The sequence below is a fragment of the Urocitellus parryii genome, chromosome 8 (genome assembly GCF_045843805.1).
Source record: "Urocitellus parryii isolate mUroPar1 chromosome 8, mUroPar1.hap1, whole genome shotgun sequence".
NCBI lineage: Eukaryota > Metazoa > Chordata > Mammalia > Rodentia > Sciuridae > Urocitellus > Urocitellus parryii.
In genome coordinates this window covers 14,876,770-14,892,667 of record NC_135538.1, presented here as the reverse complement: position 1 = coordinate 14,892,667, position 15,898 = coordinate 14,876,770, and the positions used below count along the sequence as shown (strand labels likewise).

Below are 15,898 nucleotides of genomic sequence, written 5' to 3'. Positions count from 1 at the left end.
TCTCACTATTAGCATTTATTTTTATTATTGAGTATGCAATGCCCAGGAATTTGCATGACATCTTTGAATAGGGGTCTTGCCAGTCCTCTCTATACAGTTCCAACTTTAGTATTTGTGCCGCTGAAGTCAGCATAGAATTTTGGTGTGTGTGGCACTGGAGATGGAAACCAAGGCCTTGTACCTGCTGGGCTGGTGCTCTACCTCTGGGCTACACTCCAGCCTCAGGATTTCTTTTCTTTCTTTCTTTTTTAATATTTATTTTTTAGTTGTATACAATACCTTTATTTTGTTTATTTATTTTTATGTGGTGCTGAGGATCGAACCCAGGGCCTCCTCGCACGTGCTAGGTGAGCACTCTACCATTGAGCCACAACCCAGTCCAGGATTTCTTTTTAAAATGTTTATTTAAACTATGCATGGTCTGTTTCTTCAAAATTGCTTCTTTGGTTTGATACTGTTTATTTTATTTTGTTGTGGTCTTTCAAGTTAAATGTTTTCATTACATGTCTGATTTAGGGACAGGTTTCTCATATTTAAAAATTTGCTGCTGTGTCCCAGGGCAAGGTGAAGCAATGGGGGCCATCCCTGTAGGATGACGTAGGACAATCCAAACTTCTCTATCCTCATGTCCCCCAACTCCCCGGAGACTCTTCTGTCCCCCTCCTGCAGTATGTGTGTCTGGTTGCTGGAATCATAGGAGCCAAGAGAGGCTGCATGGAGGACTCCAATACCCGCTGTATAAACTCAACCCTGCTTGTTTGAGATGGTGCCCTTGCATGTACCTTTGCCCCCAGGAAACTCTGTGTAACCCTCTCAGAATATAAACATCTAGTCATCTCCTGGGAAACTTATTGAGCTTTTTACTTTTACAAGTGTTCATTTTTTCTTTGCATTTATGTTTGAAGCCAGTCTAAATATACTACTAGGTTGAGCTTTTAAGTAAAACATCATGTGGATGGAAGCCCTTGGTCCCTGTACAGTGAAAGTGTAGAGAAAGTCATGGATTTGAATATGTTCACCCCAATTAAGAGACAGTGAGAAAGCTGTTCCAAGTAAATCTACCAAGGCAATTGAACTTCTTGCCACCTAGAGATCACTAGGAACTCCAGTAGACAAAGCAAATTAGTTAGTTGTGTGTTTTTTATCTTGCTGTAGGAGGGGGATCCTTCATGGGTACCTGAGTAATGATTTGTTGGAGGGGTATTTTTGTAGGACTTGGGCATATCCTGAATGATTCTGAGGACATCTGTGGAGAACTGACAGCTAATTCTAGATTGCACTTGGGGAGACTGAAGGTCAATTCTAGATTGTACACGGGGAAACTGAAGGCCAATTGTCTAGGTTGTACGTGGAGGTAGTAAGTGATGAATGCTGTGATTGGGTATTTTGGTCATTCATATCTGGAGACAGAGATGCCAAATCAGAGGTAAATTTGTCATTGGGACTCATTCCTGTGAGCATACAGAAAGGATGTTCAGTTATTTTTGTAGTTTCAGAGCTGTGCACTGACCCCATGTGAATACTTAAGTGTGGTTCGTCTGATTTGCGGTGTGCTGTGTGTAAAGTATATACCAGATTTCAAAGACTTGGTACAAAAAATAAAATAATCTAAAATAGATTATTAATTTTTCCTACCAAGTACATGTTGACATAACATGGATATATTGGGTTATATAAAATGTATTAAAATCAACCTCAATTGTTAATTTTATTTTTTTCTGATTGTGGCTATTTTTTTCTGTTTGTCACCTCCATGACTGGCTTGGGGCTCACACTATTATTATTACTACCACTTTTTAGTATTGGAAATTGAACCCATATTTAAAAATAAGAAATGCTTACCACTGAATTACTTTTCCAGCCCTTTTAATTTGCATTTTGAGACAGGCTCTTGCCAAATTTCCCAAGCTGGCCTTGAACTTGTGATTCTCCTGCCTCAGCTGGAATTACAGGCTTGCGCTACTGTGCCTGGCTTATAATGAATGCGTTCTTGAGACACTGGTGATGAAAGGGCATTCTTGTTTTTATACAAGTTAAGATTAGTCTTTCTTCCAAACTAATTTTGTTTTTCATCCTGTTGAGGGCAGTATCTCCCTTACTGAGAGTGCAGAGCTAATATTCCACTTCTAAAATATACTCACAAACTGGGCATGTGCTCCTGTAGTCCCAGATACTTGGGAGGCTGAGGTAGGAGGATTGCTTGAGCCCAGGATTAGACACCTCATCTCAAACAAAACACTTGCTGGTGCTGGTGTTGACCTTCACCAGCACCTCAGAGTAACAGTACTTTGGAGGTATTTTCATTCTCCCATTAGCGGAAGCTCAGGGACTTAAATACTCTGCCCCTGGCTGCACAACTAACAGAAGAGCTGGGACCAGAAACCAGCTTTGCAGACTTCAGAATCCTCTTTGGACTTTTATTACCATTTGGATCTTTAATGTCCCCTGAAAAACTCCCGTGTTAGGCAATACAGGAATGCTCCTAAGTGGAATGATTTGATGATGAGAGCTGTAAGCTCATTGGTGGACTAGTCCATTTGATGGATTAGTAATTTGAGCAGACTGCTGGGTGGTTACTGTAGGCAAGTGGGGACTTGGCAAGAAGATGTAGGTCACTGGAGCTGTGGCCTTGGACTGTATCTTGTGCTTGGCTTTTGTCTCTCTCTCCTTCCTGGCTGCCATGAACGGAGCGGCTCTCCCCCACCATGCCCTTCTTCTGCCCTGATGGTCTGCCTCAGCTCAGGAGAGCAATGGAGTTGGCTGACCACAGACTCTGAAACCATGAGCTCAAAATAAACTCTTCCTTCTCTAAGTTGTTCTTGTCAGATATTTTAGTTATAGTAATGGAAAGCTGACTGACCTCACTATATCAGGGTGTAAAGGACTTTTAAGAGTGTTTGAGTCAGAGAATTTGATTTTTATTTTATGTCGCTGAACACGTTAGGTAGAATAAATATTTTCTTATTTCATTATTTTTCAAGAATCCCCTTTGCTTTCAATAGACTTTCATCTATTTTCAGGTTCTCTTGATCGGAGAATTTAAGATACAGATTTAGACTTTTAAAAAAAAAAAAAAAAGATTGGGTGTAGCTATGTTGCTTAAGGCTGGCCTTGAATTTGTGGGCTCAAGTGATCCTCCTGCCTCAGCCTCTCCTGTGACTGGGGATATAGGCTCCCATCTTCCATTATTGAGAGAAAATCAAAGATAATGCTCCAAGTCTTGCACCTTTGAGTTTTAGGGCTTTCCAGGTAGCCCTGGACCACTTCGTACAACCCGCAGCCCTGAGGCTAGTGTGTTTGACTTCCAATCATAAAGGTAATAAAGATGAGTTGCAGAGGAATTTGTAAAGTGTGGAAAAATCTTGAGATAGGAATTGCTCATAATTCTACTTTGGTTTGTCTTTGTTGCTTTTCTTTCAGTATTCTCTTCCCCCTCGTGTACGGGAAGGTATATGTGCATTTTGAAAAGAAAAAATGGGGCTGGGAGCAGTGGTGCATGCCAATAATTCCAGTCTCAGGAGGCTGAGGAGGAGGATTGAAAGTTCAAAACTCAGACTTAGTAGCTCAGTGAGACTGTATCTCAATATAAAAAGTAAAAAGGACTGGGGATGTCGCTCAGTGGTAAAGCATTTTCTTAGTATGTGTGAGGCCCGTTCAAACCCAGTAGAACACACACACACACACACACACACACACACACACTTCAACAAGGAATTTCAGTTGGTATCTGTCTGTGTTCATTGTATGAGGCAGAGACCTGAAAATACGTTGAGCCCAGCACCCACAGCTGTCCTGTGTCTCACTCGTCCACGCTGTTTCGATTCAGTGCCTGTGGCCATGAGCAAACAAAACAACTCTATTAGGTATAATTGATATGACGCGCAGTTGACCCAATTAAAGTCCAGTTGTCCCTTGGTATCTGCTGGTGATTAGTTTCAGAGAGGACTTCACATCCACAGACTCGACCAGCTATGGAGTCAATTGATCTTAAATCAAAAAAATATTCTAGGGAACCAGGCCCAGTGGTGGCACACGCCTATAATCCATCCCAACAGCTCAGGAGGCTGAGGCAGGAGGATAGCAAATTCAAGGTCAGCTTCAGCAACTTAGGGAGGCCCTAAGCACCTTAGCTGGACTCTGTCTCAAGATAAAATATAAAAAGGGTTAGGAGAGTACCTCAGTGGTTAAGCACCCCTGGGTTCTATCCCTGGTACCAAAAAAAAAAAAAAATTCTAGTGGGGGAGGGGGGAGGGCATGAGTGAGTTTGTGCGTGTACTGAATACATAAGGACTTTTTTCTTTGTCATTATTCCCCAAGTGATAGTCTATCAGCTATTATATAGAATTTGCATTGCACTAGGTATTTTAAGTAGTCAAGATTATTTAAGGTATTTGGGAAGCTGTGTGTGTAGGTTACATAAAATACAGCACTCTTTTATAGAAGGGACTTGAGAATCTGAAGATTTTGGTATCTTGAAGATGAGTCAGGGAATCAACCTTGCAAATACTGAAGAATGACTGTGCATTTATTTATATTTATTCTCATATAGTTATCCAATTTTAATAGTTTTTAGAAATACTTTTACTTTTTTTTTTTTTTTTGGTACCAGAGATTGAACCTGGGCACTTAACCACTGAGCCACATCCCCAGCCCAATATTTTTACTTTTGACACATAGTAATTATACATATTTATGGGGTACAGTGGGACATTTCACTCTATGTACACAGTGTAATAATTGGATCAGGGCAATTGGCGTAGCTAGCCTTGCAGACTAGGCAGGCACTTTGCCATTGAGCTAGACCCCCTAGCCCGGGAGCAGTTATCTTGGGGGCACTTTAAAGAAGGAAGAGTGGTGCAGATAGTGTCTTACTTAGATTTTATCTGTCCTTTTCCAGCTGCTGGTTTTTGGCTTATTTTCCTCCAAGGATAATTAACACCAGGTTGAAGAGCAAGTTTAAGATAAGGCCAGGGAGGGTTGGATATGATGGGAGTTCATTTTTCTGGCCCCTGACTCTCCTATTTGGATAAAATACTTAGGCATCCTTGGAGGAAGTTAGTGGACCTATTCTGGTATATTGGTCCTTGTTCCCTCCCTTTCTGGAAAGAGAGAGAGAGAGAGAGAGAGAGAGAGAGAGAAAGTCCTGGTCTGTATTGTAGTCATTCATCCCGGTGTCCTGGCCCTGAAGTCCTCTCTGCATTTGGAGTCTGACACCACTTTCCCCTCAATTGCCTCTGATCTCTGTCTGCCTTTGGGTGCTTTTCAGATTCCCTTCCTCAGGGTCCAGGCCTTTCTTACTTCCTGGACATTATTCGGATTATGTCTCGCAGATGGGCAGGGCTACGATTGGCTTCCGTTGCTGTGCAGCATCTTTCAGTTCTTGGTGCCCTCATTCTGCTCCTTCCTCCAACATCTGCTCCATCGCTCCCAGTCCTTGAGTGTATTTCTCTGTATTTCCTTCCCCACTTACTTTTTCTAAATCACCAGATCTAATCCTGGACCACCAAACCCTGCCTCTAAACCTCCAGTGGTTCCTGTGGTTTTTAGAATCCATGCACAGTTCTTAAAAAAGGATGAGCAAATACACTGGCTTCAGTGAGCTGTAATTCACAGAACATGTATTTGACCCATTTAAAGTATCTGTGGGTGATGGTTCCTGAGCTCTGTGCGTGTTGTGCCAACAGCCCCTGAAAGGAGGAAGCTGAAGATCAAAGACATTAAACCATCTGGCGAAGTCCTTGTGCCCAGGGCAGACCCCAGTCCCAAGCCCCAAAGCCTGTGCTCCTGAAGCCCATTCTCTGCTCCCAAGCAGCTGGCCCAAGGGACTAGGTGCTTTGGAGAACAGGGTTTCACAGTCAGTGCTCCCAGGGACTGCCTGCCTGCCTGGGAATGAGACTTCTGAGTAATTTCACAAGGCTGTGGAATCATGAGGAGAACATTCCTTGTCTATTTCTGCTGTGATGCTTTCTCTTGTTGTGGTTTTCTTGATCTATGCTGCACGTGTGTGTGTGTGTGTGTGTGTGTATCTTTACCTATAAATATCCCCATCCATGGGGGTAAAATACACATAATATAAAATTTACCATCTTAATACCAGCGGTGTGAATACATTCCCTCTGCTGTGCAGGCATTCTCCAGGACTGTTTTCATCTTGCAAAACTGAAACTCTGAGCCAACCCACCCAGCAACTCCCCACTGTCCCTCCCATAGCTCCTGGATGTCATCATGCCACCTTCCATCTCTATGGATTATTTGACTACTTTTATAGGTACCTCATATATGTGAGCTCATATAATACCGCTGTCCCTTGGTGTCTGGTATCCCCGAGGTCTGATTCTAGAAACCCCCACAGATACCGAAATCTGTGGCTGTGTGAATGCCTCCGTGAATAGTCATGAGCAAGCTTTTGCATGTGGATGGGTGTTCATTCTCTTAGGTGTCCATCTAGGAGAATTGCTAGTTCAACTTGTAAATCTACGTTGAACATTCTGAGAACATACCAGATTGATTTCCAAAGCATTTGCACCATATAACATTCCTGTTAGCTGTGTCTGAGGTTTCCAGTTTTCTCTCTTCCTTGTTATTGTTGTCTTTTTGTCTTTTGTATCTGGGATTGAACCCAGGGGCACTTTACCACTAAGCCACATCCTTAGTCCTTTAAAATTTTTTTTTTCTTTAATTTTGAGATGGTTGCTTAGGGCCTCACTAAGTTGCTGAGGCTGGCTTTGAACTTGTGATCCTCTTGCCTCGACCTTTTGAGTAGCAGAGATTATAGGTGTGTGCCACCACACTGGCTATTGCTGTCCTTTTGATCATTGTCTTTTAGATCATCTTTATCCCAGTGGGAGTGAAGCGGTTTTGATTTGCATTTCCCTAATGGTTGAGGATGTTCCACATCTTTTCATGTGTTCACTGGCCATTTTTTTTATATCTTCTATAGAGAAACATCTACTGTATTCACATTTTTTGCCTATTTTTAAGTAGGATTGTTACAAAGTTCTTCAGATGTCCTTCTACACCCTCCCCAGTGTAATATTCCTAGCCTCATTTCCAGTTCTCTCTGGCCTCCTCTCCCGACCTGGCCTGCTGAAGTAGACCTGAGCATGCAGCTGTCAGGGAGGCACTCATGATGCCCTGGTGGCTATACTCTCCACGCCTCTGCCCCTGTCTGCCGTTGACTCTGCAAACGATGTCCACGTCCAAGCCCCAGGTGGTCTGTCTCCCATACTTCCAGAGATGAGCTAAATCAGAGTATGCCCACCTAAGCCTCTGGTTTGCCCACCATTTGCCACTGAGTTCTCTGAGGCCGGGACAGTCTCTAATTGTGTCCTTGGATGTTTAGCATAATAAATATAGAGCAACATCTTGTTAAGTATTTTTTGAGGAACCATGCAGATTTTGGAAACATTTTTTTCCTCCATCATCCACCTAATTGATGAACATCGTCCTGTATTTTTTGCTTTGGTTAGTGATGTTCTACCTCTAAAAACCCCTGATTTCACAAAAACTAACAGAGAATGGAAGTTATAACAAAGGAAAGTTGCCTGCATTGTACATGGTCCCTATGTGTAGACTTTCTTTCTGCTTATCCTGGCTGATGACTTTTCTTTAGATCCACTCACAGGGGTGCTAGCTGGGCAGCCATGCGGTGCTTGCTGGCCTTGATTGCTCTGAGAGGTGGAGATCAAAGGAAAGCAGTCTGCTGAGACAGTCAACAACTTGCTGCATTATCTATTGCTCAGCCTTGTGACTTTTAACTGCCTCTTTTAAGAATCTCAAATCAGATGTGTTAGTGTCGTCATCAGTGTCATAAAAAAAAAATTTAAGAGCCGTGATTGGAGAGTAAAACATTCACCTTTTAAAATGCCATTTGGGGCCTAAACTTTGTGACTTGTGAAATGTTTTTCCTTTCCAGATCAGTGAATTAGATATCACTTGGCCTGCGTTTTGAATTTGGACTTACAGAAAGGCAGGTGCTGGTGATAGAGGTAGGGAAGGTTGAAATCAATGGAGGTATGGGGTCACAGCCACATGCTGTCCACATCAGCTGGTGCTGAGGAGTGATTGAGGATGGAGGCTTCCCGGGCTCCTGAGAAAGGGTTCATTTAGTGAAGAACACTAATGCAACCTCCAGAGGCTTCTTTTTCATGAGCTGTTCAGCCAGGACACTCCCAGGCGGCGAGGGGGGTATGGGCGTTGGGAGGAGAGAAACTGCTGTTCTGCCCTCTCCTAATGGAGACTGCAGAGGGGCCATTAGCCCAGCAGCATTTCAGACACACCAGATTCTCATTACAGCTGAAGCTACTTGAGAACTCAAGTTGAGGATCCTCTAGGGAAGAGGAAAGGTTTGGAAGCAGCCCCCAGACAATCTCTTTACTACATCAGAAAAAGGCCCATTGCGCCCTACACACATGTAAATTTACAGCCGGAGTCGGGTGTTTGCGGGAATAAAAGACGGAAGTCACGTTTTGGGGAGAGACTGAAGCTAATTTCTGATTGCCCACAACGAAGTGGCCCTCATTTGGCTCACTCTAGGCCTGAATGTGGTGCACATCGCCGCCTGGTGACTACAGGAGCAATGACGTGCCAAGACCCCGCCTCTGGCCTGGGCTTCCTCTCTCCCTGGATTCTCTGGCTCTCCCTCCAACCGAGTGGTTGCTGTGTCCACTCTGGCCCCATGCGGAGGCCGCCCACCCTCCCGGCTGAAGCAGTAATGAACGTGATCTTCACGGTCTGAAGAAAAGAGCAATAGTAAAACTTTTCTCTTTGTTTGCTTAGGGGAAGAGCCAAGGCTAATGGGGTCAGACAGGCAAGGCATGAAGTGATAAATAGGAAAAAGATGAAAAGAAGGGGGAAACGCAGGGGACCTCATGGATCTACCCTGACAATCCTGGCATATAAAACCGTTTATAAAACTGTGATAAATTGTCATTTATCACTTTATGTAGAACAAATCTGAAGCTTCATTGAAAAAGAGCTGACGAATTCTAGAGCTGCCTGAATTTCTTATTTTTAAAAAACACAACTTAAGTTTCTGTCTCTTTCTGTGCTGAAGATAAACCTTAGGGCCTGGGTACATGCTAGACCAGCATTCTAGACTACAGACCTATGTCCCAGCAGACCCCCCTTCACCAAATTTCTGAAAAAAAAAAATATTATTATTTTTTGGGACCTGGGATTGAACCCAGGGAACCTAACCACTGAGCCACATCCGCAGCCTTTTTTAAATTGTTTATTTTGAGACAGAGTCTTGCTAAGTTGCTGAGGCTGGTCTTGAACTTGTGACCCTCCAGCCTCAGCCTCCTGAGCACCTGGACTTTACAGGCGTGTACCTGTATGCCGGCCTGAATTTTTAGTTCTGCTTGTTTTTCTTGATAATGGGCTTGTTCAGTAGAAGCATGATAATGTCTATATATTGGACTAGAGCATAGTTTGATTTAAATATTTAGCCAGTCGAATACTTAAGTATTTCTGCTTTTTAAAAGTTGCCTTGATCAAATGTTGAAGACAACGTTTGCTTTGTAACAGCCGTTCTCAAACAGTGGTCCAGGAAACAGGACTACTGCGATTTGCCATCCCTCAGATCAGGGCAGCATTTGGGTGCCTATGTGAGAAACAGATAGTGAAATACAAAATACCATAGGTGTGAAAAGGGGAGCAGTGTTTTGCCCCTCATCAGCCATAGAATAAATGGAAGGATGCAGAACACGGTATTAAAAATTGAAGGAGACTTTAGTATCTGTGCGGTGGTTTCCTTTACATAATTTTAAAAGTTGAGATGCGCAAGTCAGCCAGGGATGAAGTAACCATTTAGATCAAAAGCTGCTCTCTGGGTCGCTTTCATCCCCTCGTCTTCCAAGCCCTCGGTGGGTGTCTGTGGAGCCAGCTGACCACTAAGGGAGACCAGCCGGGGAAGGGTTCTCTCCTGTAGGGTGGACACGTGACTCCCGCGGCTGGGCCAAGTCTGGGGAGAGGTGCTGCGCTCCGGAGGCGGGGTGAGGGGCGAGGCGGGGTGGTGGGCGTGGTGGGTGGGCGTGGCCCGCCTATAATTAGCGGGGAAGTGCCCTCGCGGGTCGCTTTGCACTGCGGCTCCGAGGACACCTCGGCCCCCCTGGAGCTCTGCGGTGGCTGGCTCTTCTTTCCGATCACACCTAGACCTCGACGGGTTGGTAGGAAGGAGGCTGAGCAGCAGCCAGCTGCCCAGGAGGGCAAGGACTGGCCCACTGATTGGCCTCTGGACTTGTGCTATTAAAATATGCTGGGGACCATTACGATCACAGGTAAGACACGAGCCAGACCCCCGGCCACCGGCCTGGGCGAGAACCGTGCTTCCTTTCCAGTGCCCTGCATTTGGGTGGGCACCCTGGGAGGCCAGGCGCGCCTTTCTGCCTGTGCGCCTTTTCATCCAGAGCTTCGCTTTCATCTTTGCCAAAGCAGAAATCTTCCAGGAGGCGCTCATGGGAGCGTGTATTTTCCGTTTAGGTTGTGGAGTAGCCTTTCCCTTGGTAGGGGGCTCCGGCGGGGCCCTGGGGACAGGAACTGCAGCAGCCAGCAGAATAGAAAATACCAGATTTGTACGAATTTGAAAATAAGGCGTGAAAGCTTAATCTTTCGAAGTATTCATAAACCAAAAAAAAAAAAAAAATCCTGATTTTTGAGAAACTGCAAGTGTTTGGCCTTTTGACTTGCTTATTAGGAACTTTGAAGAAAGGTACACTTGGTGGTTTAGGAGGCTGAATGAAGTTTGAGCTCTGGTTTAAGGGTGGTCAACTAAAGTATGTATGTATATATGAACTTTTGGCAGTACTGCAAATTGAACCCGGAGCCTCTCCATGTTAGGCAAGTGCTCTACTACTGAGCATAAACCCCAAGCCTTAAGTGGTGGTATGTTTAATAAAGCTATATTTACTATAAACTCACCCATTTGAGTATTAGTAAAAAATTTAAAAATGTATTTTTCTTAGCTTGTTTTCTAGGAATCTGGCAATATGAAGTATAATATTTAATTCCTACATCTAGAAAATAAGTTACCTACATCAAACTTTTAGAATGTACTTATAGCTCCTCTAACTTGGTATTTGATTATCTTAATGCAATTGTAGGGTGGCCTGGCTTCTTTGGGAGCCTGCACATTTTTTTCTTTCTCACTCCCCCTCATCAAAAAAATTCAACTCCATTTGCTAATTTAGATTGATCAGAGAGCTCTTATTTAAATATTTGAGATCAGTGCTGCCAGATCTATGTATTTTCTTAAAAGCGCAGTATAGACTTTCTAGGAGTTAATTGTTTTCTCAATCTAACTACTTTGGCAAAGCCTTGTTGTCTTGTGGAATTTTAAGTCAATGTGAAAGTTTAGCAAAACTAAAAATATCTCTCACTTCCTATAGATTAGCTTGTTTACTTTGAGATTTCCTTCATATTCCTTGCCCCAACTTAACTTGATTAGCTTTACTACCATTTACCAGCACGAACATTTATGTGATATACGTAAAGATTATTATTAAACAGACAAAGTGAAAAAATGAAAAACACAAGATTCATGATTTTCCCAAGTCATTAATTTTTCCATGTTTGAAGTTTGCAAATATCCAATTCTGGTAGAGGCCACCTGTGGTGTGTCTTGTGGGAGTCATAGGGGAGGGAGGGACTTCTGAGATCTCACTTTTCTGGACACTTTTTGTATACAAGATGTTTATTATATTCACTGTTTGATTATAGTTTGTCACATGTCCAGCTTCTTTTGGGAAAGGAAGGTGGTTCTTAAGCAGTAATTAAGAGTTAATAAACTTGTGGCACTGGAGGGAGCTTTTAACAATGGATCCAGATAATAATGATGGAATAATCAATGAACAGGAAGGTTTGGAAGGACTGTCTGATTTTTAAGATAATCTTAAGTGGTTGGGCCTATTCTGAATTTTTTTGCTGTTGTTAGTGCTAGAATTGAACCCAGGGATACGTTGCTACTGAGCCACATCCCCAGCCCTTTTTAGTTTTTGAGACAGGGTCTCACTAATTTGCAGAAGTTGGCCTTGAATTTGGCAGTCCTTCTGCCTCAGCCTCCCAAATTGAATTGCTGGGATTATAGATTATGTGCCACCATGCCCTGGTGAATTTTATTTTTATTGCAATGTGGATATGGAGGATATGGCAAACTGTGCAAAATTTAACAGCAAGTAAATTTTCCACCATTTCATGGTGGAAAAGATAAGGAAAAAAAAAAAAAAGCAGGGTGTTGGTGGTTTCTGTCTCTCTCTCTTTTCTCTCTGCAAGTTATCCTGACAAGGAAAATTTGTAATCAGTCTTTTCGTTTTGGTTCTGGGGATTGAACTCAGGAGCGCTTAACTACTGGGCCACATCCCCAGCCCTTCTTTAATTCCTTAGAAACAGGGCCTTGCTAAGTTACTGAGGCTGGCTTTGAACCTGTAATCCTCCTACCTCAGCCGCCCAATCCACTGGGATTGTAGACATGTGCCACTTTGCCTGGCTGTAATCAGCCTTTGAATAGTTGGTCAGAATCATGAAAAGCAATGAAGGTTTTAAAACCTGGTGTAGGATGCATTAAATATTCAAAGCTCTCATTCTCTGTGGAGTTACTCTTTTAAATAAAGGAGAAGAAAGTTCCTGGAGTCCTCTTCAGTACTATGGAACTTGAGGAGGAGGTGTCCAAGCTTCACAGTTGATTAACAGGACAGATAGTGCTTTTGTAGGAACCACTGAAGAATGAGCTTTCTTTTCTGAAAGGAGGGAAAAAACTATCTCTCAGTAGTAACCATTATCATTTCTCTCTGTTTCAAACAGACAACTGAAACTATGCAGCAGAACTTGAATTATGCAATGATGGATTATTCATGTTGTGTGCTGCCATTCCTGAGGTCTCCTTTCCCTTGTGTCCCATTAGCAATAACAGCCTAGAAACTAGAGCATAGTGATTTGACACAGTGATGAGAGAGGGCCCCTTCCTTACTCACACACCAGCCATGCCAGCAAAATACTTCGGAATTAGGAAAATATCTTTTCTGTTTTCCTTAACTCATAAATTTTATTTAGATTTGCAGTTATTATTGATACTTGGCGAACTTTGCAAAGGTATTGTGAGAAGGTAGGGCCGCTCCGCTCCTCCACCCCCCTCAATAATGGGGATTGAAAACCAGGTGTGCTGTACTGCTGAGCTATATCCCCAAAGCCTTTTTAAATCTTATTTTGAGACAGAGCCTTGCTAAATTGCCCAGGCTGGCCTCCAACTTTTGACCCTCCTTCCTCAGCCTCCCGAGTCACTGAGATCACACGCATGTGCCATAGCACTCAGACAATATTATTCTTTATCTCCACAGTAAGGTGGGGAAAACAGCTTTACTGTTTTAAGTATTCATGCATATTTTTGAGTATTTATAATGCATGCACCTACCTATACAAATATTCATGCATATTTTTGAGTATTTATAATGCATGCACCTACCTATGCAAATTGTTTTACAAGAGAAAAAGAAAAACAAAACAAAAAGCCTGCATGTGGCTGTTGAAATCTGCTGTGGATACAGAGAGTTGTCCAGAGATTTGGGAGAAATGAAATTGGTACCTTTGCAACTGCTAAGATCAATGACCATGCCTATTGAGTGCCTATTTTGTCAGGTATGTTCAGTACTTTGTGCACATCATAACTTATTCCTCACATTAATCCTGCAAAAAGTGGTTGTTTAACCCCCTTCTTATCATAAAAGTAGATTTCTCATGGTTTGGTAATTTATCCAAAGCTTCATAGTGACTAAGAAGTGTAACTATAGAGTACCTTCTAAAAATTTGACCTTTTTCTCATTTTATAGAAGATGCTAATAATTGTTTAGTGACACCCACAATTTTTCAAGTCTGTCCAGACACAAAATGTGAAGGTCAAGACCAGGGACGATGATGATGTCACCTGTCAGCTCCTGTACAGGGTTTTACTTCTCTGAGTTTGAATCCCAGTGAAGCATCTCCCCTTGGAGATTCTGTGGCTTAATGAGCTTTAGGGCAAGGGGGGTTGGGTGTGTTAGGATAAGGGGTGGATTTAGAATGCAGGGAATTCCTGGAAAAATTCCAGGACAATGCTACAAGTTGTGGGGGAAAGTTAACCAGTTCCAGATGTCATAGTAAGCCATCGTAATGTGCCTGGGGACCCAGAACCCTGGTTATTCTAAACCTAAAAAAATGAATGTTGTAGCTTTTGTAATATTGCACTTCTATTTCTCTGCTAAAAATGATGTGTCACTGAAACCCAACAGCAAAGTTCAGATTATAACATTAAAAAAATTTTAATATTTAATTGGACACATTCCCTAATGTTTTAAGTATCTAAAGCAAACAAATTACACTTCTGTTTATTTATTGTACAAATTGTACTTTTATCTCTTAATCTCTATAGTCATCCCTTGGCATCTGTGGGGAGTTGGTTCCAGGATCCCCTACGATACCAAAATCTGTGGATGCTCAAGTCCTTTATATAAAATGGCATGGTATTTGCAAATAAACTACACATATCCTCCCATATACTTTATTTTATTTTTGGTGGGGTACTGGGGATTTAACCCATGAACACTTTACTGCATAGCTACATTCCCCAGGCCTTTTTATTTTTATTTTGAGACAAGACCTCACTAAATTGCTTAAGACCTTGCTAAGTTGCTGAGGCTGGCCTTGAACTTGAAATGCTCCTGTCTTAGCCTCCCCAGTTGCTGGGATTACAGGTGTGTGCTACCACTCCCAGCCCTTCCATACACTTTAAGTCATTCCTAGATTACTTACTGGGCCTAATAGAGTATAAATGCTTCAAATAGTTATTATACTATTTTTAAAAATTTTATACTATGTTATTAGGGAATAGTGACATGGAAAAGATGTCTGTACATGTTCAGTGCAGACAGTTTTTCCCTCCTCAAAGTATTTACTGTCTAGAAACAAGATAGTTATGATGCTGTTTCCACTAACGGTAGATGTGTAAGAACCTGTTCACACCAAAACACACACCACACAGGACAGTGTTTGGGGCGGTGCAGATGGCCTTGTGGACCCTTGGAGGGGTCATAGTCTTTTTCTCACCCTCTTTACTAAAGTGTCTGGAGTGGGAGGAGATGGAAGACTTGCAGGGGCAGTGTGAAGGTGGAAATTGCTGGCCACTCAGTTTTTTTCAGTAGACACCCTGGCCACTCCCTTTCCAGTGATTTGGCCATCTCCAATCTCTCCTGAATTCTAGCTGAATATCATCCTCAGTGAGGCAGTGAACACCATGTCTGTGCTGCATAGTACTTGAGAGGTTTGCTGGATTGATGGCAGTGTGTGTGTGTGTGTCACTGGGAGCTGCACATGAGTGAATGCCGCACCACGTGAGCAAGGCCCACGCTAACACCGGTTGTTTCTGTGGGTGGACTCTTGGGAGTGTTGCTTTGATTTTTTTCTCTCTTCCTATCCTTGGACAAATCAAAGGCAGATGATAGCTCTGTAGCTTGGCGATAAGGTGTATGCTTTGTATGCCCAAAGCCCTCGGTTCCATCCTGAGCACCAAAATATCTATAGTGAATTGATGTGTCAAAAATGGTGAGAGAGGAGGTTTTGAAATTATAAATTAAAAAGTAGATTTTTTTTTTTGGCAGTGTTGGGGATTGAACCCCAGGCCTTATGCATATTAGGCAAGTGCTCTACACTGAACTACATCCCCAGCCATTTTTAAAATTTTATTTTGAGGCAGCATCTTGCTAAATTAATTGTACAGACTTACCTCCAACTTTCGATTCTTCTGTTTCACTCTTCTGAGTGGCTGGGATTACAGGCATGCAGTACTGTGCCTGGCAAAAAACAAACACATTCATAGAAGGTTCTCATGAAGTGCAGGTGTGAATGGATTCTGCTAGGTGAAGCCTGGACAGGC

At 42.7% G+C, this 15,898-nt stretch overlaps 1 protein-coding gene across 2 annotated transcripts in view; it reads left to right on the top strand.

The window, feature by feature from the left end:
• Akap12 (A-kinase anchoring protein 12) overlaps nt 1-15,898 on the top strand; it is a 90,047-nt gene that overhangs the window by 58,970 nt on the left and 15,179 nt on the right. Inside the window, exon 1 of one of the 2 annotated variants that reach the window (XM_077801785.1) lies at nt 10,134-10,280. The exons of the other annotated variant lie outside the window; for it this stretch is intronic. Coding sequence (XP_077657911.1) covers nt 10,256-10,280 — 25 coding nt within the window. The 5' untranslated portion in view covers nt 10,134-10,255. Of the gene's footprint in view, nt 1-10,133; nt 10,281-15,898 lie in introns of those variants that run through there. 2 annotated transcript variants of the gene reach the window in all.